Source organism: Camelus dromedarius, chromosome 2, assembly GCF_036321535.1.
Source record: "Camelus dromedarius isolate mCamDro1 chromosome 2, mCamDro1.pat, whole genome shotgun sequence".
NCBI classification, from domain to species: Eukaryota; Metazoa; Chordata; class Mammalia; order Artiodactyla; family Camelidae; genus Camelus; species Camelus dromedarius.
The window spans coordinates 12,514,813-12,538,329 of record NC_087437.1 but is presented as its reverse complement, the minus strand read 5'-3'; the positions used below and the strand labels follow the sequence as shown (position 1 = coordinate 12,538,329).

The window sequence follows — 23,517 nt, the reverse complement described above, 5'->3', positions numbered from 1 at the left end:
ATCACTAAGCACATTTATAGTCTTTAATAGAAGTTCTAAAATTAGGTGCAGGCATCCATCTTCCTGATTGCAAAACTTTTTGTGACTGAACATACTACTTTGCTGTCTGCCAGGAAAAAAAAAAAAAACAAAACCCAAAAAATAGCCCAGCAGCAGAACACTGTCCTGGAGAGGAGGGCCTCCCTTCTTCAGAGGCAAGGAAAACAAAGGGAGATGAGAAAACGGACAAAATTAGCTCTGAGGGACTGTGGGGGCTAGTGGAGTTTAAACTCTTAAAGGCTGCTTTAAATAGCCAGCTAGCAGCGTGACCATGAGCAAGCAACCCGCTGCGCCTCGCGGGGAGGCCTCGCCCCGGCTCCCCATGTGGGCTGGGCACTGGCTCAGGGATGGGAATTTTCCGCCCATCAGTGGCAAAGCGGAGAGAGCACGACTGAGCCCCATTTGGGAGCGTGCCCATGGGTGGGGTCCTTCTGTTAACTGTGCCTTCTTGGGGAAGACTGCCTTGTAAGCTCTTCCTTCTTTTACTTCTTGATGTAAAATGTCATTTTTAAAAAATGAGATGGTCAAGACAACAGAGTTGTTTCTCTTAAGTACGCTCCCACCTGTTTTTGTTTCTAATTTGTTGCCCCACGAAACCCCCAATCTAGAACATAACACACCCCTGCTTCCAGGCTTTTGTCCCAATGTGGCTGAAGCAGGAGGTGTTTTCCAACAGGTAGAGGATTCCGGTCTTAGCCCTAGCAAAGGCCAGCTGTGTGGCCCTGGCCAAGTTCCTTAACCTCTCTGAACCCCAGTTTCCTCATCTGTAAAATGGCAGTCATAAAGCCTACCCCCCTATAGGGCTGTTGTGAGAATTAAACGAAAGAAATATGAGTACAAAATGTCCCAATGCCTGGTATAGAGAAGGTACCCAACAAAGGCAGTGTTTTCCCCTCTCCCTACTCACCCTTGGACTTATAAACACAGGGACTCCCACACCACATAGGCCTTCCCAAACAGGAAACCAGTGCACTTGTTGAGTTCACTGTTGTAGTGTTTGTATTTGGCTTTGGACTGGGTTCAAACATGTGGTGTGTTTAACTCTCACATATCTGTTGAAGCCCAGAGAAGTTAACGGACGCAGCCAAGACAAGGAGAAATGGCCCTAGAATCCAAGTGTTCAACCTAAAATACTTTCCTCTGTCACACTGCTGGTTTCTTCTCGGCCATGGGATTTCATGTGACCCCCTATCAAATCAGGTACCCTTCCATTATTCTTTACCAGACCATTCTATTCCTTTTCTTCCAACTCTGAATTGTCTGCTTGTCGTCTGCCCCTTGCTCCAGGAGCGACCTGTCTGTCATGTTCACTACTGTATCTCTAGCACCCAGCACAGGCCCTGAGACGTAGCAGGTCTTCAACAGACACATGTTGATGGATGAGAGAACGATGCATACAGTTTTCGGAAGGGACTTTTGCAGGAAACCAGGGCATGACAGAAGACAGGATGTGGTCAGATGCCGACTCTGGCACGCTGACCCTCTTGCAAGGTGACTAAGCCACTTTTCCCTGCAGGCGGTGGAGTCCATTTCTCTACCCACTGAATCCAGGCTTGACCCTGCAACTTGTTTGGCCAATGGGGCAAGTGAGATGCAAACAGAGCTTTGCACACCAGTGCTTGTCCTGTCTCACTGACGGGAACCCATCCACCACCACATGAACAAGTGCAGGGGAGAGAAGCTCCCGGGTGAGGAGCGGCAGTGTGGGAAGAGAAACCGGTCATCCTGCCGAGGCCCGGGTCGTGCGCGCGGGGCCATCCTGGGCCCGCCTGGCCCAGGCCAAGCCAGCCCAGATAAGAAGATCTGCACGAACCATAACGGATGATACTTGTCTCTGGTCTTAAGCCAACAAGCACTATGGTTACTTGTTAGGCAGCAAAAGCTTCCTGATACAGAAAATCATGAAACACGTCCCACAAACCTCTCCACAGTAAGATGTCAGATGTTTCCGGGAGCAGCTCACTTATAAGGACACTGCTAATCTCTGGTTTTGGATGATGAGGTGGGAGCTGAGCAGGAACGAGAGGTGGAGGGACAACAGACAGGCGAGAGGTCCTGAAGCTGTTGCCATGGAGCCCGGGCAGGCACGGACAGGAGGTGGGCAGGGACAGGGGGCAGCCGTCCCAGGCCCACAGTCCACCAGAAACAGCTGCTGACACCTTTGGTGTGAACACTTTGGGTCAAAGTTTCTGAGTTTTAGACACTGGAGGACAGAACATATCACCATATACTTTAGCAGAGGTCAGGAAACTAGACCCAAGGGCCATATATGGCCCACACTGCCTATCTTTCTAAATAAAGTTTTATTGGAACATATCCATGCTCATTCATTTGCATATTGTCCGTGGCTCCTTTCATGCTACAGTGGCAGAGTAGTTGTAACAGATGCCATATGGCCTTCGAAGCCTAAAATATTTACTGTCTGGCTCTTGGCACAATCAATTTGCCGATTCCTGTACTAGGGTAATCAGGAGAGGTTCCATGGAGTGGCTGGGTCTTAACCTGAGTCTTGAAAGAAAGAGGCAGTGTTTATTTTGGCATGAAGGAATAGGGAATTGCTGAAAGAAGATTACAAGAATACTAAGATTATAACATGTTACATCACTGTGTGCAAAAGTCATTTCAATAAGTCAACGACGACACAAACAATAACTAAACATATATATCACGTACCATGTGCCAGGTATGTGCTTTATAGTAACTCATTTTATCCTCACAATATTATGGGGTAGGTGGTATTATTATCTCCATTTCTCTAATTGAAAAAAGAGAGACACAGAGAATTGAAAATGCTTGTTCAAGGTCACAAAGCTAGCAAGTGGTCTAGCGAGGGTTCAAACCCTGATACTCTCACTCCAGGTCCCCTTTGAAAGCTATGAAAACGGAAATGTACAAAACGATGCATAAATTCTAGCTACGAGCAACAAGACTGTTTCTGAAAAACTCCTGAAAATCAGCTTTATTACTTTGTATTGCTAAGCCTTCTTGGCTAACCACACCATATGTTCATTTTCTGTATTCTTTGTCCCCTGTAAAAATGTGCCACTGCGTAGCTGGAAACCCCCTAAACAGGACATCCCTCTGGTCTATACAGTGGTCATGTCGCCATGGTGAGGCTGTGTCAACACGGCAGCCAGTGGCCATTCCCAGAGGCAGACCACAATCCATTCATTAAATTCTCAGGCTGATACTGCCACCTGGTCCCTAGGGAGACAGAACGTCCTCTTCCCCAAACAATAGTCACTAAGGTCATTCTGGTCACGACAGGCAGAAGCCACTGTTGATATTACCTCTTAAAGATAAAAATTGGGTTCAGTTTGAGAATCCCACTTTAGAGCGGGGGCTCCTAGCCCAGAGTAGTGACCTTTGATCTCCAGCCAAAAGATGGGCCAGCCCTGATAGGTCAACTGGGGGCTCGTGGTGGATCTGCTGGTAGCCCCAAATCGTATCATGCATGGGGCTCATCTTAACAGCCAAATTAAAGACACGCAGAATTTCCAAAGAGAAGTTCTTCCTTTCTCCCTTTCTCCCTTTCTCTCTCTCTCTCTCAACTGAAGTACTGTCAGTTACTATGTGTCAATTTCTGATGCACAGCACAATGTCCCAGTCATGTATATACATACATTTATTTGTTTTCTTTTTTTTTTTCATTAAAGGTTATTACAAGATATTGGACATAGTTCCCCATGCTATACAGCAGAAACAGAAGTTGTTTCTTGATTCATTACTTTATTATCACAAGGGACAGATTCCTAATAGTCTTCAATAATATTAACTTTTTACAGACTAACAGAGCTTAAATTTATACACTTCTTTTAGAGGGCATTTTGGCAATTTGTTTAAGCCTAAAAAATGTATAGAGACGTTGACCTAGAAATTCTGCTTCTACTAACTTATCCTAAGTAAATTATCAGAGATATACATAAAGGCTATTTATTAAAGCATTATTTATAGTAGAGAAACACTGGAAACATCTTCATTGTACAATAGGGGATTTATTAAATAAATTGTGATATAACCATAAACTACTACCTTAACGGTATAGCCCTAAAAACTATGCAGTTGTTTAAACTTTGTCATGAAAGACTGTTAAATTTAAAAAGAAAGTTAAAGCCAGTATGCAACATAAAATTCTATTCTTGTTAAAAAAAAACCAACCAAAATAACAATATGCACCTACTAACAGAAAAATAGGTTTAACAGGGGTTTTCTCCCAGGCTAGAGCTATGGTTATTTTAAAATTCTATTTCTTATACAATAAATTATGCATTGAATTGGTAATTTTTTAAATGATAGCAAAAGTTATATTTAATTTTTTTTCAGTTATATATTTTTTCCTTTGGCTGTCACATTATACTTTTGCCTTCTCATGTTTTTTAAGTTCGGTGAATTTTGTCACTGCATTTTCCCAGCAAGCCAAAATGCAGGCTAGTCTTTCTCAACAACCAGGAGGAAAAGCAGTCCACATTTTCAGAGACCCATCTACAATTCAAAAACTCTCAAGTTGGACAGCTGGCTGGCAAGCTCATCTGACCTTACTGGGCTTATAGTTCTATTAAAAAGATACATCATGACAGGGCTCTGAACCGCTTTCCCAAGTTCATCACAGTTGCTTCTACTGGTACAGGTTTTGTTTTTGTTGGGGTTTTTCCTAAAAAGAGTCCGAATCTCAAATTAAAACAAGAGGTCAGGGAATTAGCTGACTAAGAGCTGATTAAAACAGTTTGTACTGTACAGATTGTGAAACAGCTCAATATGTGAGGCTTGGGATCTGGCAGGAGAAGACACGCTAGATAATTTCCTTTCCCAGACACAAAGGGAGCAGGTACACTGAGTTAGAGCACACCTCATTAAGGTTTCTGGACATGAGATGACTTAGAGTTTTTTGAAATAAAGGCGTGTCCTTTCATGTAACTTTTAAATGAGTGCTAGAAAATGATTTATTTACATATTGCACAACAAATGGACAAAGTGAACTGGTATTCTGCTGAACCCTTCCCAAATCTCAGGATAAATTTAAGCAGGTTCAGCTAGGGGTTACCAATGATAAAGCATTAATTAGAGGCACAGATGTTTTGCTTTTTATCCAGTTGCCAACTGGTTGCTGGGTTAACTTCCTTGACCACCATATCTGAAGCTACCAGAGGAAGGGGCATTCCTTTCAAACCAACACAATCCCAGAGGAAGACATGTTCCTAAGGCTGTAATGAATTTCCCCAAACTGGCCTCACCCTGTAAAATCATAATGTTTAGTCGACTGATTTTAAAAGGAAGAAAAATTCACATACATTTCTTCAGGGGGCTAAGTGACACTTAGGCATTTGTTCAAACCGCATCTTTAAGCACTCAGGACACGCAGGCTGTGTGTGAGGCACCGCGTGAGCTAGGGTCCTGATACACTTTGTGTCCCCAGGCAATCAGACATGCAGTGTGGCAGACTGGGTCCAAAAATGACCCCAGCTGTCCTTCCCCTGCTGTCCTGCCCCTTATCATGTGAATTTGCGGCTCCTGTGTTAAGAAGGTGAGTTTATATAGCTACTTCTTGAGTATGGAGTGGCCTTCTGACTTGCTTTGGCCACCAGACTGTGTCAGAAGAGACGGTGCCTCCTCCTGAGCCCGGTTCTCTCTTCTGGAACCCTGCCTGTGCGAATCACCGGGGCCAGCCCAACAGGCATGAAAGCTGAGGGTCCCCCACCAACGGGCAGCACCTCAGAAGCAAAGCCAGCCAGCCACCCTGCAGGTGACCCCATCCACGTGGGGCCAGGACCACACGAACCCCCACAGAGGAACCTGGCCTAACATGCTGGCCCCATGAGTCATGAGCCAAATGAAAGGCTGCTGTTTCAAGCCATTCCGTTTTAGGCTGGTGTGTCACAGAATAGAGCCTGACTCCCCCATACACACAGTAACAGCAAGTACTGACTCCGATAAGCCAAATACAAAATGCTTCGGAGCACCTGGGAGGGGGGCACCTGTACTATGATTCCAACATGTTTATTATAATGGTCAACACATCATGCAATTTGGGTGCGTAAACGACACGCCTTAACTGCCATTGGCGGGAAGAGAAAGAAGCCGTGTGTCTAGGGAAGGGCTGGCTCAGGACAGCCGCAGAGCCTTTGAGAGACTGGCTATGGACGGGTTGGATTTGCCTATGAAGTCACTCTTTGTTTCTTTCCTCTCTTTAAAAAAAACTAAGAAGCTCTTTCACTCAATTAAGCCTGTTGGCCTCGATTACGATTGTCTAGTTTGATTCAAAGCAGCCATATCCTCTCTGACACATGTTCAGCCTCCACTTCTCTGTAGGCTGGAATTTTAAATCCAGCTCCCCTGAATTTATGACACACACAGTAGCAAGTCCCTACAGGCTGAAACTGTAATTCAAAGGCCACAGGGCTGAGGAAACAGCCAGAAGATAAATCCCCATTTCAACCTTGGATTCTCTGCAAGTTGATTCAGGGGACTGTCAGTCATATTTAAAAATAAAATAAAACTACAAAGACACCAGATGGCATATTCTAAAGAGAAACAAGATGATGCTTTAAGGACTCCTTCAAAAGGCTCTTGTTACCTGAAAAGAACTCTTCGAAGGGCCCCAGAACATTTGGCGGCCATCAGTCATTTGCTGAAGTTTCTGAATTTTTAACTAATGAGATATAAGGAAGAAATGAAACCAACAAACACAGCCCAGCCCACCAGAATGATCGGAGGTGACGTTACAGATGTCGAAGCAGCCGAGTCCTGGAGCTGGGCAGGTCGCGTCCATGGAGCACGCGGACAACAGAGCATCCTGGGTGCAGAGATGGGCACTCACCTTACACCCCTCGCAGGCGCTGACCCCATAGTGGTACCCGGACGACTTGTCCTGGCAGACGAAGCAGGGTTTGTACACGCGAGGAGGAGGAAGTGGAGACGGAGGGCTGGGGACCAGTTCCTCTGAGCTGGTGCTCTGCGTTTCAATCGCTACAGGGGAGGTGGGGAGGAGGAGAAAAAGAGGGAAAATGCGTTTCAGCTCATTTCCTCTTCACCAGTGAGTTCCTAGACTCTGCCCTCCATTCAGCAATAACATAGCGAGGATGCACCCACAAAAGCAGCTGTCACTGTAGGCATGGCAGTGGGCATCCTGACACTGACGTGGTACTTCCCAGCTTACAAAGCAGCCCCATACGCCTCTCCCACTCACAGGGCACCGTGGCTCCGTGAGGGAGGGGATTCTGTCACCACTTTGCCCTCAAAAGAAACAGAAAGCCAGAGGGGGGCAGTGACCTGTCTGAGATCTGCAGGGCATTGGTAGAGACGGAGGTTCACACTGCACCCCTCAGAATCCTTTACTCACTTCCCCTGGCTTCTGACTCAGAGCCTTGGAAATGACCTGTGCAACTCTGTTTCTCACTTAACCAAGTCTGTTTCTTTAGGAAATGAAGAAAATGCCCAAAGCAGCCATTCTACAAGGACATGGGGAGGGAAGTGAGTCCACGGCCAGAGCTGAGCTTCATCAAGTCCGTGTTGGTGGATGTCTGTGACTCGGAGTCTCCTCAGACCAGCAGCATCATCGTCATGTCACAGCTTATCAGAAAAGGTGGCATGTGGCCCCAGCTCAAGCCCAGGGAATCAGAGCTGCATCGTAACCAAACCGCCAAGTGACTGAACGTACAATGAATGTTTGAGAAGCAGCGGCTCCCACTAACAACGGCGCAGACTGACCTGCCCTTTATTCTAGATTTACAAACGCACAACTCCTCCTCCGTCTCATTATTTAACCACCCCAATCCCATGGGAAATAGGAATTTAGAACTTAGGACCTGAGTAATCTCCCACCCCTACTCTCTGGATTTCTGCTCAAAGTCAAAGCAAGACCTAGTCCTATTCCTAGTACAGGCAAAACTGTTCATAGAGTGCGATGGGAGCGGGGAAGGGAGTGACTGAAAGTGGTCAGATGTCCTCAAATCTCCACGCTCCCAGCCACTTTACAGGATTCGGTGTATTTCCCAGAGGATAAAACTTCTAGTTGTTCCACTGTTCATAACCTCCCAGATTAGATGTTCTACCGGCTGGACTGCCCTACAGCCAAACTGTCAGCAAATCAAGGCAACTCCAACTCTACCCCCTGAACACGCCGTTAATCCATTCATGTCTCACAATGCTGCCTAGCAATCCCCCGTCAGCCCCAACCTGCGCTCCCGAGAAGACTCTTCACTGGTCTCCCTGCCTGTTCTTCTGCCCTGGGGTCCACTCTGCAGACACACAGTCAGATCACTGCTCCAAAGTTAAGAGCAATCCCTCTCCTTCACCTGCCCAAAGCCCAGCAGGTCACCAGTTAGGTCAAAGCCAAACTCTTTGCTGTTTAACAAGGCTCTTCATGATACGGCCCTTCAGTAACATCACTGAATTCAATGATTCTCCTTGTTCATTGACTTTTTAAAAACACCTTTATTGTGGTTATTGTTCCTGTACACTGAACTACACATATTCCAAATGTACAATTTGATGAATTCTGATAGATGTGTATGCACCCATGAAACCACTACCATCAAGATAGCTACCATTTCCATCACTCTCCAAGAGGTATAATTTTCAAATTCCCAATTTATCCCTTCTCACCCCCTTTACCCACTAGTAACCATAAGTTTGTTCTCTGTGTTTGTGAGTCTGTTTCTGTTTTGTGAATAAATTCATCTGTGTCATTTTTTTTAGGTTTCACATATGTGTGATATCATATGGTATTTGTCTTTCTCCTTCTGGCTTACTTCACTTAGAATGATGATCTCCAGGTCCATCCATGTTGCTGCAAATGGCATTATTTTATCCTTTTTTATGGCTGAGTAGTATTTCACTGTATAACTATACCACAGCTTTCTTATCCAGTCATCTATCGATGGACATTTGGGCTGTTTCCATGCTATTGTAAATAGTGCTGCTGTGAACATGGGGGTGCGTATGTTCACTGACTTGTAAACACTTGATTTCTGTTCCACCTCTTGAATAGGCAAGCTTGCATACCAACTTCAGGGTACCACACTAACCGTTTCCCCCCACTTGGAAATTCTCAGAACTTCACATGTCTGGTTCCTTTTCTCTCTTAGATCTTAGAGCAGGTATCACCTCCTCAGAGATGATTTTTCTAAATAAAATGCCCCTTCCCACTCCTGGTCACTATATCTCCTTATTTTATTTTTATTTTTATTTTTCTATAGTACCCCAACTAGTGTATAAATTTAGAAAGTTTGCTTGTTTACAATTTTACATTCCCCCTGTGCTTCCCCCCAAGTATGGGTCTTGTGACCCCAAGGAACTTACATGATTATTTATGACTGTGTTTCAGGCCTAGAAGAGGTCCTGGCACATAGTAGGTGGGTAACTGACAATTATTTGTTGAATTAATACATGAATTTTTTTCTCTTTTCCTTATTCATCTTCATTCTGAGCACTAAGTGCCCCTCTCAGTTTTTAAATGGTGAAATTAGGAATCAAATGGCTTTCATATACTCATTTGCTCCCTTTAAAAGTAATTCATTATCCCTTTGGAACAGAATCAACTATAATTATAGTATTTTCATAATTCAGAAGAACCTTGGAATGAATTCATTAGAACAGTGCAGGTCTAACAGATGAATCTGGTACAGTCTTTATGGGTTAGCTTGGCACAGTCGTGGCAAGTGTTGCCTAGGAAGGTTGACATCCAAGACGCCACAAAAGCTTATCAGTTCAGCTATCAAGCTACAGTGCAAAAGCATTTCTCACACTACACCAATCAGCTTCCTTGAAAGCAAATGAGTAATAATGGCACCAATAAGAAAACAGTACTAAATATTACATCGCTCTTTGTTAAAAACTTAAGAAAACAGACACACGCAGAATCACCCACAATCCTTTCACTCAGAGAAAACTACTACTGTTTTATTGTCTTGGCATCTAACCTTCAGAACATTTTACTATGCATGGAAATGTTTGGAGTTTGTTTATTTAACAAAGTGGAATTGTACCGTAGATTCTGTTGGGGACTGTGTTCCACTTACTATGTCATGAGTTTGTTTCTATGTCGATAAATATTTTTCCTGCAAAAAATTCCATTATGATGAATATCTTTTTGGCTATTCTCAGCATATCTCTGACTATTTCACTTCTGAGAGTGGAATGATTAGTGCAGAACATATGGTTGTTTAAGAATATTTTGTTTCTTCTAGAAAGGCTGTGTCAATGTATATTGTCCCTAATATCAATGTAGGTGAGTCCTTCCTGAAATGCCTCCCAGAGCTTTCTGATTGGTTTTATTTGTGTGCCCCAAGTGAGCGAGCCGTGATGACAGCGGGAAGATCACTCCCTATTGGGCGCGATGTGGGGAGAGTGTGTTTTGATGTTCCACTCGTCCATGTAGAACAGCTAATCTGGCTTGTCTAGGAAAGTTGTAAATAGAATTCTGTTAGGGCTGGATTCAGCTGTCAGAGGTATGCCCTGAATTTCAAAAGTGGGTGGTAATTTCCATAAATATGCCACTTCTAATACACGTACTGAGGGGGCCCGGCATCACCCCCTCCCCAAGAGAGGAAACAGAGTGGCAGGCAATGTAAACCTGAGCAACTCGGGCAAAGCACACGAACGTGGGGAGACCTCGAAAATCTGGAAACATTTTATAACGGTTGGTAAGAGCCTTTCTCTGTGGATGAGAGTCACTTATAGCAAAGGAATGAATCAGGAGACTCTTCCCGAACAGCTGCATGAATGAAAATGTTCTGTTGTAAGCAATCAATAGCAAGGGCTCTGGACTTTTATTAAGGCTGTGGTGATTTCACCAGCGGTGCTATGAACTTGCCCATATTTGTACAGCGCATGTTCCTGCATTCAATCATTTCACTCCCTGAGTGACTATAACATGCCAAGCGAGTGTTACAGGCTATGGATGGTACATGGTACAATCCCTTAGCCATGACAAGTTGGGCCTAATAGAGAGTAAACCAACAATTAGAATATAATACAGTGGTTCTCAAACCTGGCTGTGTATTAGAACTTTAGAACTACCTGGGGAGTTTTTCAAACATCCTAAAACGCCCAAGTTGTATCTCAGACCTATAATGCAGAATGCCTGGGAGTGGGAGAGCCAGGTATCAGTGTTTGAGAAAAAAAAAAATTCCCAGATGACTCCAAATTATAGGAGTTTGGGAGCCACTGATGTGACATAATGACAGAGAGGGCTATAAGTCTTATTCGGCTCAGAGAAATCAAGGGAGGCTTCCCAGAGGAGGTGGCCAGGCTGTGTTTTGAAGGTTGAATTGTTTCTGTCTATTGTGGTTTGTAATGTGATCTCTACCAATGCCACACATGCATCTCATACAAACATAAACAGAAAAGACATATATACAGCAGGAAATAATCATCTTCGAGAAAACTTTCCCATTGGTGGTCAAGAAATAACTGTTTAACTATACATATTCAAATGTCCTCTCAAAACTGATCTGCTATGGTCCTGCATTTCCTCCGTGTGGCCTCTGACGCTGAGAACAATGCAAAGTGAAAAAGAAAAATCTCAGTGGTACAGTCAGATCGCCAAAAGGAGCCCTTAAGCAAACGTGCCAATGCAAATTACAGAATTACAACCAAGATACGGCATCAATAGAAAAGCAGATTCGAGTTTCAGTGCAATCTCTGGCCTTCTTGGTCGTGTACCAAAAACATGCTTTGGCCAAGTTTATCAGTGCTCCTCTTCCCTGGCCCCCACCCCCACCCCACCCCCATAAAGAGAGTGGGAAACAAGCGAGGGGACAGACGACGGCTGATGGCTCCCCTTCATCTAGTCGTTTTTGGTATTTAAGATAGCTACAAAGGGCTGGACCATTGATCGGTTCACTGTCATCCTGCTTAAATCAATAATCTATTAGTCCCTTTAAATTAGAGTTAGATTCATCAAATGCCCTTGAGAGGCCTCCAACATTTTGTTCCTTATTCCAGGAGAGCACAATCAGTCCGTGGAATGATAAAATTTTTGCTCGAAAACTCTGCAGGCTCAGCAGACAACGTGTCCTGTATTAGCTCATTCAGCGATCTCAGGCAGGCCAAAAAAGCAGTTTTTAGACTTCCCCGGGGGGAAAAGAGGCTTGTGTCATTCAATAAAACAACTGCACGCCAGCCATTCTGTTGTGATTTCAGTTTGGGGAAGCAGTCTTTGAGGAATAATTTGGATCTGCTTTTTGCCTCCTGCTTTTATTTATTTCCTTGCTTACTTATTGTCTTATTCAGTTCTGTTTGGTGACTGCATCCCCAACAAGCAGCAGCCTCCAATGTGGCATCCAAACTGCTAACCAGATGGGCTGCCTCGCTTCGTCAGGGAATGACCAAGGCAGGAACTTCTGTTGCTCAGGCGAGATGGATGTTTGGCTCCGTGGGTCTCTGCCCGGAGCAGAGTCAGCACCAGAGGTGCTGAGGGGGCTTCTCTGGGCTGCCCACTTGCCAAAGGAGACAGCCGATCCAAAATTGCCCTGAAGGAAGCTTCTAGCCCGTATTTTAAACCTCTCCATCCCCACAACACAGAGGTGGCTGTCACTAGGGCAGAGAAAGCTAGAATCACATTCCTAATAGAAAAATTCATTACAGATCTTCTTTGCCTTTAAACTAATATTCCTCAAAGTGTGGTCCAGACCAGCAACCAGCAGCAGAATTGCAGAGGCAGGGAAGAAGGCATTTGATTTAAATTAGTGATTTTCATACTATCTATGGTAAAGGATCATTTTTTTACCCCCCCCATGGATTGATAAGATCAATAAAAAACAAATCCCTAGGAAAACAGACATACAAAATGAATCTCCAGAAAAAAGGAATTAAAAAGATGCCCAAAACACAAGCTGTAACTTAATGGGGGTGCGGGGAGTGGGTAGTAATTTGATCTAAAATTACTTTATCAAACTGCTGTGAAAGTTTCTAAACATTTGCTCTCATTTCTGCCCTGTCTCCTGGAGGACTGGCAGTAGGCCACTGAAGCCCTGGCCTTGGCTGCAGCTGGCACTTTGAGAAGCCCGGCTCTGAAGGACTCCAAACTGGGAGGTTGTTTGCAATCAAAACAAAAACAAACGAAATGAAATCTCCACTGACTGAGATGGCCCAAAAGCAGAATACCAGCGCTCCCAAGTGACACAGCTTTCTTAAACACTGCCACAACTCTGGGGGTTAATTCACTCCCAAAATAAAAGAGGGGGTGGGAGGGGGTGGGAGGGGGTGGGTGGGGGTGGGTGGGAAGAATGCTGTTGCCTGTTAAGAGGACTTGGCACTTGGGAATTTAACTCACCTGAGAAAACACAGTATAAATGTCCTTGTTATTACAACACACCTGAGTGTCATTTACACACACACAAAGTCTCTAACAATAGCTCCCTTCACAATTCCTAACATGCTTGGCATTTTTCTAAAGGTTAGATTAAGTAGCAGATAACATTTTTAAGAGAAGTCTCAGTATACTATTTTTTTTCCTTTGTGAGAACTAATTTACTGCTGGCTAAGCCATGTTGACAGACTTCAGGATTTTATGTTGGGTCTGATTAGAGGCGGGCAGGCAGGCATCCTGCATTATGAAAGCCCTGCCTTTTTACTAGAACCTTCGACGATTAAGACAGTATTTTAATGCACTCTCTGGGCAGCTGAGCCTTAAAAGAAAAAGGAGTTGTAAAGCAAAAGGCATTTCCTGCAAGGCCCCAGGGGAATTTTGAGCCCTGAGCTTCGGGACCCGGTGGGAGGGAGTAATTTCAGCTAATTAAAGGAGAATAGGCAAAGTGTTGCATTTGGTCAAAACATTCAGTTGGGTTTCATTTTTGTTGGCACCAAGGAAGGCTGGTCTGGACTCCCCCCCCCCCCCTTTTACTGTGGATTCTCTGCAGGATCGTAAGGCCCACAGCTCACATACATTAGGGAGAAAGTCAAAGGAAACGCCAAAGTTCAACCAAAGTACAAGTAATTAGAACCAGATTCTCCGCTACGTGTGTGTGCGCATGCGTGCGCGCGCGAGCGTGGACGTTTTATTAAAATATAATTTACATGCCTCCAAACGTGGGGTGGGGGGCGGGCAACCTCCATACTGCCGCTCGTTTAATTTTCCGGTCGCCTCTGGTTAGGGGGTTCCTGCTTTTAATCATCTTTCAGGAGGGGCGGTTTGTTTTCACGCACAAGAGATTTTGCAAATCTGTGAATCGCATTTTGAAATTAGGTAATTGCCGAAGAAGAAAAACTCTGCTTTGAAATTGTCTTGCCTCACTCCGCTCCTGGCTTTGTTATTACTAAGCAGCTCCAAGATTAGTCCCGGGTTTGGGGGAGGGGAGGGAAGGAAAACACCATGGCGGGCTCTGGCAGTCTTGACTCAGTAACCTGCCCGTGACCCTGAAGGAGTGTGTGTTTGCCCGGGTCACCCGGGATCCTGGCCGAGGGCTGGGGCTGGGTTATGAGAATCCCTGCTATTCTGACCACACATGCAACAGGTGCTGAGCACAGGCAGGGGACAAAAGAAGGGCTGGGGAAGACTTTGATTTTTAAGTCCTTAAAGAAAGCCTTGCTTTCCAAAGTGTGGTCCCCGGCTCTCTGCATCAGCACCACCTGGGAACCCGTCAACACGCAGATTCTCAGCTTCACCCCAGAAACGCCTGCCGAATCAAAACAGCCATCTTAACAAAATCCCCAGATAATTCCCAGGCACCCTAACAACGCAGGAGGCACCCTGACGTAAAAATGTCTTGTTACTGTCCTAAACTCCCCAGAACCCCAAGCTGCTGAATCAATTTGGCTCCGGAACTCTGTCGGCTTCCCCTCTGCACAGGTCCTCACTAAATACTCCACCATGTTGAGCACTTAATACATTAAGATGTCCAGGCTGTGCGTGTTTTTATGCTCACCAGAAGACTTCCTTCTCTCCCACGGAGTTTTGGCTGTGGATTTTCGTTGGCAGAGAGTTCAGAGTTGCACCGGAAGAGCTGAAGGAATAGTATTTACTATTTACTGAGCACTTACCCATGTGCCCAGGAGGCATTAACTCACGACTCCTCCCCCAAACTACAAGGGAGGGGAGGATGGGGGAACTCTGCACCTTAGAATTGGGAAATGTAAACACAACCCTACTCTCAGCCTTTACAAAAGAGATTTAAATGGCTTAATATATATTACTATTATTTCACTAAAACCCACTATGTCACTAAAATTTTAACTTCTCATCTTTCATGTCTCTTACTAACTTCCTTTGCTAGAAACATCACTGAGCGTGGTCTGGCTGGGCTTACTTAGGCAAATTTGAGAACTGTAGGATTGTGTACCTCCCATTCTTTTAATTCTTGGTTATAATTTTCCAGACACTGATTTGAATCAAGACATGCTTAAATTTGACAAGATAGTTTGGGCCTTAAAAAGAGGGACCGGGAGGCCCAGGATCACTAATCGCTCTGTGTGGCAGCTACACCTGCCTGGGCTCTGGGCCAGCAGCAGAAATTATTCCTGGGACTGACTTTTACCACGGGAAGTGCTGCCGTATTTTCATAAGGGACTATGACACGTTCAACACCTACATTTCATTTTTATAATATGCTTTCTTGCTTCAAGGAACATAGTTGAAAATTATCTCACAGGTTGTTCTAGGTGACGTTTCTAACAGATGATGCTTTAGATCACTATTTTCTAGGACATACCAAGATAGCTTATGACAGGTGCAGATAAATTCTCCCTTAGAATCACTTAACAGGCCAACACATCTAACTGCTTATTAATGATCTGAAGGGAGAAGCATCAGGAATGGAAGTGCGTTAACTGAACACACGCTGGAACCGGTCTCAGGAGTCGTGTAGAGATGAAGCTAATTGCACCACAATGTGAAGGTCCCTGCAGAGTTTATCTCAACACCAGATGATTCAGTCCCATATTCCACTTCCAATCAGGATTTCCATAATTTTTAAAAAGCAATTATTGCACTAATAAATGACATTCTATTATCTGTTCAAATTTCCTGCACCCATAGTGGATTAAAACGGGGAACAGTAAAATGTATATCATCTCAGACACACAATTCTTTGCTTATATACTGTAAATATTTTGAAAATCACATTGGTACCAGCCTTACAGAAAAGACACGGGGTGGGTGGAATATTTTGGGGGATATTTTAAAAAGATAATGATGAAATTATACAATTATTCTTTTGTCACGTGGGGATTTTTTTGCCACTTTTCTGAGATCTGAGAAGTTCAAGGGCGATGACACCAGAACCTAGCCTTTCACAGACTCCTCTTTCACAATAAAGTACTTACTCTGTTATAAGTCTGCTACAAAGAAGCGTTTTTTGTTTTATTTTGTTGGTTTTTTAAAACAGTTATACACTCAGATTAGTGGCCTCAAAATAACTCTAAAACCAATTTAACCCTCATTGTGGATTTTCTTGGTTCCTAAAAAGAACTAAAATGCCCTGAGCCTGCAAAAAAACTGGATTTGAACCCCTCTTCTGCCACTTACTAATTTAATGGCCAGAGTTTACTTCTCTGAGCCCTAGTGTCTCCTTCATAAAAATGCAGCCAATCCTAACATTCCTGTTGGTCAAAGAGAGACAACGTTTGCAACTTGCCTGGCACACAGTGTTTCATAAGTGATCTTCACCCCGGACCTCCACCACTCCCCGCCCCCCCGCCCCTCCCCCGACACTTCCCCGACACTTCCCTTCTACCTTCCTTAATCTCGAACAGTGGTTTCTTAACCAACACTGATTTTGCCCCCTTAGAGACATTTGGCAATGTCTGGAGAGATTTTGGCCATCATAATTGGGAGCTGCTACCGGCATTTAGTGGGTAGACGCCAGGGATGCAACTAAACATCCCATGGAGCCCAGGACAGCCCCCTTCCCTCCCCAGCAACAACAATGAACAGTCTGGCCCAAATTAGAAACTGTGCTGAGGTCGAAATACCCTAATCCAGGGGACAGGAACTACTTATGGTGAGACTGAAGGACAAAAATGTAGGACAGCCAAAAAAAAAAATTTCCTGCAGCACTGGAGAAGTGGAAATTGCCCAGTCCTAGGAGACAGAGACAGGAGCCCAGTTCCCGATGCTGCCTCTTACCAGCGGTCACTTCACCTTCCTGAGCCTCAGTTTCCTAATCTGAGAAATGGAGATGACAAGTGTGCCTGCCACACTGCAGCGTTTATACTTTGTAAGCTACAGAACTCTATAAAAACACATACACACAAATAATAGCCAGAGAATCTGAGTATCTATTAGAGAGTTTGGGGACAGGTGGGTGAGCCGTATCTTCATGTGACTAATACCGTTATGACAGGAACACCTGTCGAGTCCAGTTGGATAATAACAACATGGCAATATTAACAGCGACATTTGACATTCAGGGAGCCAGTACTGCAGGCTAGCCGAATTCTGTTCTCAGCATTTGACACGTATTAATTCATCTGACCCCATCATGGCCCTACGAGATAGCTGGTCGTAACATATCTAAGAAATACTTCCAGGCAAGAAACTGGAGGCACAGGCTGGTTAGGTCACTTGCTCGAGGACAGAGGGGCGCAGGTAAGCAGGAATTTGAACGCCAGTGGTCACGAGTTCAGGAGAATGAGTGTGACCCAGGTGTTGGGAGAAGACAATGACACTCTCTCAGTCCCTGGCAGCAAGTCTGAGGATCTACAGATCATGTCACACAGAACACGCGGTCATCCCAGCATAAGGACCAAAAGTAAAACTGGAAAACTAAAAAAGAAAGAAGCCCTTTTCTCTTTCCAGTCAGAGCAATAAAGTAGGAAAGTCCCCCAGAAGCAAACACAGGAGTCAGGGGCACTCACCGAGCCCACAAACCCCTCCCATGCCTTCCCCGCCGAGAGCCCAACCCCGAAGGCCAGGCGGGCCAGCTGAATGGCAGTGGCGCAGATGAAGTTCCAAGGGCCTCTGGCGGCAGTCCAAGGGCGTGTGACTCCACGCTGTCAGGAGCGGTAACTCCGGCCAAATGTGGCTGGCACCACGGCCAGCGTTGGGGCTCTGCTGTGGGGGCGGACGGGGGCTCTGGGCCCCCACCTCTGGCTGGTTCTCCCTCTCTTGTCAGTGGACCACTTACACACCCTTAACCAGGATGTATCTGGCACAAAAATGCAACCTGAAGTCATGCAATGAGTCTCCTGTCCCTGCCTGCAGGTTTAGGATGCCCTCACCAGGGGCCGGATCACTCTACTCCAGGAGGACCAAGGTGTTGGGGGCAACCAGAAGCATCCCCACCAAACCTTCTAGAGGATTAATATGACAACACATCAGCTCCAAAGGACACGTTTGGGATATTTTATTTTAAAAGATTCTTAAACTTCTATATGGAATTGTTCGGATTAGAGAAACGCTCTAACATGGTTGATTTTTCTTCTTTCATAACAGTGATTTCTCAGTATTTCTTGATGTGAGACGGATGAGGGGTTTCAAAGTGCTTTCATCTGAGTTCTTAAAAAAGAAATTGCTAAAGGATACTTAAAAAAAAAAATTCAAAGAAATCCTCACCAGTCTTCTACCTGTGAGCAGGCCCCAAGGCTCGGGTCTTTTTGGATACTCCTTCCTTCAGGGAACTTTTCATCTTTATGGACAAGCTGAGGGTGTGGTTGGAAGGGTGAACTCTGGAGTCAGCCTGCCTGGGTTCCAACTCTCCTACTTACTAGCTGTGTGGCTTGGGGCAAGTTACTTAACATCTCTGAGTCTCCATTTCTCCTTGTATGAAATGAGAGCCTATCCCTCCCTGGATCATGATGAACACAAAATGATAAATCACTGTCAAGCGCCGGGTACCATGCCTGTCACTCAATGGTGGTTGGAGCAGAGTTATCATCATTACAGGATTGGGGGTCGTGCCTGTGCTGATGAAGGCTGTTCACCTCCTCCTCCTACACGTCCGTCTCCTGTCTTGATTTCCTGGCCTTTACTTCCATTTTCCTTCTCACAACAGTTGTCCCTCCTGATGAGAGTCCCCACAAGCTAATCCGAGAAGAGCGCGTTGTGTCAGCTTCACCTCCTCACGCGCCCTCTCAGCAGCCCCTGCCCTCCCAGCCTCTGGCCATTTACCCAGAGGACTACCACAGACCTCTCCTCAAGGGTCTTCCTGGCCCAGCCCCAATCCTTGTGCACAGAACCCTAAGAAACAGCTTCCTGAAACTCCCCCCACCCAAGGCAGTCTCCCCTTTGAGAGCCTTCCATAGCTGCTGGAACCCAGGGTCGCAAACCTGCGGATGGACCAGTGCAGGGGCGGGCGGACAGGGCTGGGACGATCAGCCAGCAACATCCCACGGCTGACGTGTATTTACTGAGCACCTGGCCGGGCCAGGCACAGTGCTAAATGCCGGGTTAAAAAGAAGTTAGAAGACACTGTTCTTGGCCCACACCAACGGACAACTAAAAATACCAGACGGCAAAAAATGGCCCCAGCTGGAGGAAGATCTGATGGTGCCCGAGGCGCCCTGACGGGCTTGTGTTGAGCACAGGAAGGCGCCGGCTGCCTCGCCTTTAAATACTCAGTGCCTAAAAGTACACAGCAGGAGCTCAATAAATGCTGGTTGAAAAAGGAGTGAAAGAGTGAACTCTGCACAGAAACCCTTGTATGTGATTCTTAATAAACGGTGGGCGTTTCAGCCAATTCGGTGGAACCTGCCAACAGCACGTATTACATGTGGTGGGTGAGGCCAGGTGTGCCTTCAGCACACGCCCTCCCTCGCTCGCTCGCTCCAGGCAAAAGGGTGGCCAGGGGCAGGGATTGCTACCATTACCTGTTTTTAATCTCCATTATTCACGGGGGGAACTGAAGTTTAGAGAAGTTCAAGGACTTGTCCAAGGTCTAGGTCAAGCTGGGAACAGCTTGATCTAGAACTGGCATAAGGTTATTAAAACCAGGGGAGGGTCCAGCTCAGTGGTAGAGCAGGTGCTTAGCACGCCCGAAGTCCTGGGTTCAACCCCCAGTACCTCTACTAAAAAAATAAAAATACATGAATAGGACTAGTTACATCTCCCCACAAAATAAATAAATGAAAAGAAACTACCACTTTAAAAAATTTTTTTAAAGATTATCATAGCACTCATTTCTAGGCTAAGCCGCCCTACTAAACTTTTAATGTTTTAAGACAAGTCAGCAAACTTTTTCTGTAAAGGACTAGAGAATAAACATTTTAAGCTTCGTGGGCCACATGGTCTCTGTCACAGCCACCCAGCTCTGCTGTCGTTGGGGGAAAGCAGTTAGGGACAGGACGTCAGTGAATCCACCTCGCCTGTTCCAATCAGTTTATTTACAAAAACAGGCTACAGACCAGATTTGGCTGGGTTTCCTGACCCCTGCTTGAAGATAAAGGAAGTTAAAACGATTCCTTCTTAGAGTAACTGCACATGTACTGAAAAATCCACCCTTTTCTTTACTTCTAGGAAAATGAATATGATAGCCACATGTCACAGAGATGTGAGAACTATTTTAAGGATGCGAACACTACAGTGAAATACAGTATTTATATACACTCTGTGTAAGGTCTGCACGTTCCCTTCAAAACTAACCTCATGTATACATTTTTATTAGTTAGGGAGGTCAATATGTCTATCATAAATACATTTTAAAATTCCTTCCTACAGATTCTGTCTATTGGGATTATTTATCATGCCCGGCCCCCTGGCCTAGAGCCAGGCAGAATATGGGAGTTGTAATACCTTTAATCCATTACATGGATTTTTTTTTTAAGAGCTCCGTAAGACAAAATAAAGTGCACTCTCATGGTCATATATGCAATAAACCTGATATGCCACTTAATATTTGATGTCCTATTTTATATATCAGTTGTGACGGTTTCCAGCTGTCAACATACAAAATGACATAATTTTGGCTATCTTGTTGCTCCAGTGTTTTGTTGCTGTTGTTTGGAGAACGCCTGACAACACAAAAACAATGAATCTCGTGGTGGGCTTTGCAGGGTGATTATTATTGCTCCCCAACATTCTGAAGAAGTATTGAAATAGCTGTTCTGTGACATATGCCACCCAGCTTTTGGCACGGTGATTGGCCGTGTTTATTTTTATTAGGCCATGTTAACCTTGAATTGAAAAAGAGGTGGGCATTTATTTCCAGTTAGTATGCAGGTGGTCCCCAAGGATGGCCTGCCCAGTGACCCACTCCCCCAGGGAGCGACACTGCTGTGGAGGCCCTTCCCCTTGAATCTGAGCTGCTACTGAGATTGCTTTTTGACCAGAAGCATGTGGCAGGAGTAACACCGTGTCACACATGAGGCTAGGTCGTAAGAGGCCTCGCAGTCTCCATTTGGGTTCTTTGGAACGCTCATTCCCGGGGAAGCCACGGGAGGAGATCAGGGGCCGCCACACTGTAAGGAAGCTCATGTCACAAGAGGAGGTGGTGTGGAGAGAGAGGCTCAGGCAGCCGCCAGCTGCTCCAGAAATCTTAGCTGAGGAGCTGGACATGGAATGGAGACACCATCGTGAACATCCAGCCTGGTCCACCCTCAGTACCAGCTGACTGCAGCCACATGAGCAATCCCCAAGTGAGACAATAAATTGTGTTTTAAGCCATACGTTTGGGGTTGGTCTGTTACACTGCAATGAAGAGCTGAAATTAATCCTATCATTACTATTAATTGAAGATGACTTATGTGGAGCCATGAAGAACCCATGGAAAGAGCCCATCTTGACTCTTTTAGAAGCTGGGAGACAGTAATTTGACGTTGCATTCACTGTCCAAGCTTTGCCTGCATTCCTGCCAGTTACAAGAGCAATGGAGTAATTCCATCTAAAAATAATTAACTAAGAAATTCTGGATAAAAAGGAGCATGCTAGTCGCTCAGCTATGAATTCAAAGACTGTAATGATTAATATATAATAGAGTAAGGCTCTTAAAAAATAAAAAAGCCTACCATAATGCAATCGGTCTTTTTGTCTCAAATTGCTTATAAAACTCATTCCAATCCACCGGAGCCCACATGTGACTACCACCTGCCTGTCACCTGCACACACCCTCTTCTATTTTGAGATGCAGATGTCTGCTTACAGGGTCGTTGTATTTTTATTTGTTCCTCCAGGGGACAGACTGAATTCTCCTCCCCACGCTGGACACTGCAATTCAAAATAATAGCAAAAACCCTGCAGGTAATGGGCCAGACTATTCACTTGATACTCACTAAAGGAGGGTTTAGATCACTTGCTCTCGGTTACCTTTCGCGAAACATCTGTTTCATATGAGCCAGTTAAAAGTGCATACATCTGTAAATAATAAGCCTGTGTGTGCACATAATTTAATGAATTAGGACATAAAAAGGAATTGAACAGTAGGGGCACAGCAATTAGAGTAACTGCCCATTTTGTTAAAAATGTATTGTTTCCAGCTTTCACTTGGAAACCCTTTTATTATCCTGTGGGTTCTGAGGCTTCCAACCGCCCTCCTTCCCCCACCCGGCAAAGAAACTGGGAGTCGACTCTGCAGAGCTGGCAGAAGGAAGGAAAACCACACCACGCAAAGCTGAGCCTGGGGGCGGGGGGCACTTCAGACACACTGTCCAGATTCCAGAGGCCCGGACGCCAGAACCACTCTGTGCCCGGAGACTCTCCTCTGTAAAATGGAGCAGTGACAGTGCCTTTCTCTTCAGGCTGCTGGGAGGATTAGGTGACGGAATTCATTTTACACAGTTGGCATACTCTGCAGATAATCTGCACTGAATAAAGTTTAATTACTATGCTGGTGATTGTATCATTTGAATAAAAATCAGTCACAACTTAAAAACATTAAGCGGAAAAAAAAACAAATCTTGGTTCAAAAGTTTCTCTTGCTTGTTGATTTGGTCTTATTTCTATTTGATTTCTGCACCCCATTTCTAGGGGTGGACCAAACCAAGGAAGGAAGGGAGGAGTGGTAATGTGAACAGGAGGTCCTATCAGAAAATCTGTTGCAAGGATAGCAAAGCAGGTGCCGGAAGCCCAAGGAAATACCCTAACCTCATATTTTCAGGCCAACTTTCCAGCTAGCGTGTTTATAAGGGCTGGCTGCTATGGCAACATGGGCCTCCCAAGTTCTGGCCACGCCCTGACGTTTTCTTCAGGTGTTTTGAGTGACCCCAAAGCATAGAGATAAAGAGACCCAGAGACCACTTGAGAGTTCCCGAATTTCAAGTTCATTGTCACCGAACTACACTCAGCCTAACACCTGAGCCCTTACAGTGTGCCTGGCACTGGTTATAAAGCAGAAGATGCTCGTGGGAGAGGAAGCATGGCATCTTCTAGAACACACACTGAGATTTCCACGGAGAATGGCCTGCTCCTCTCTGCCTCCCTGCAGTTTAAAATGTTTATGCAGAGTTGAAAGTAGCTGGGAAAGTTTAGAAGACACCCTGTCCATCGGAAAACCAGGCAGGTGTGGGGCACAGGCTAGAAATCACGTTTTCCCGTGATTTGCTTGCTGCAAGAAACAGAACTCAAGTCCAACCCACCGGGATGCTGGGAAAATCATGGTTGAGCTCTGCAAA

At 45.2% G+C, this 23,517-nt stretch overlaps 1 protein-coding gene across 6 annotated transcripts in view; it reads right to left on the bottom strand.

Annotated features, from left to right (window-relative positions):
• Nucleotides 1-23,517, bottom strand: part of RARB (retinoic acid receptor beta) — a 374,567-nt gene that overhangs the window by 123,806 nt on the left and 227,244 nt on the right. For 4 of the 6 annotated variants that reach the window (XM_010987801.3, XM_010987804.3, XM_010987802.3 and 1 more), the window contains exon 2: nucleotides 6,854-7,002. The exons of 1 other annotated variant lie outside the window; for it this stretch is intronic. In XM_010987801.3, coding sequence (XP_010986103.1) covers nucleotides 6,854-7,002 — 149 coding nt within the window. Of the gene's footprint in view, nucleotides 1-6,853; nucleotides 7,003-14,903; nucleotides 15,028-23,517 lie in introns of those variants that run through there. One more of the 6 variants, XM_010987805.3, reaches the window with a different exon arrangement.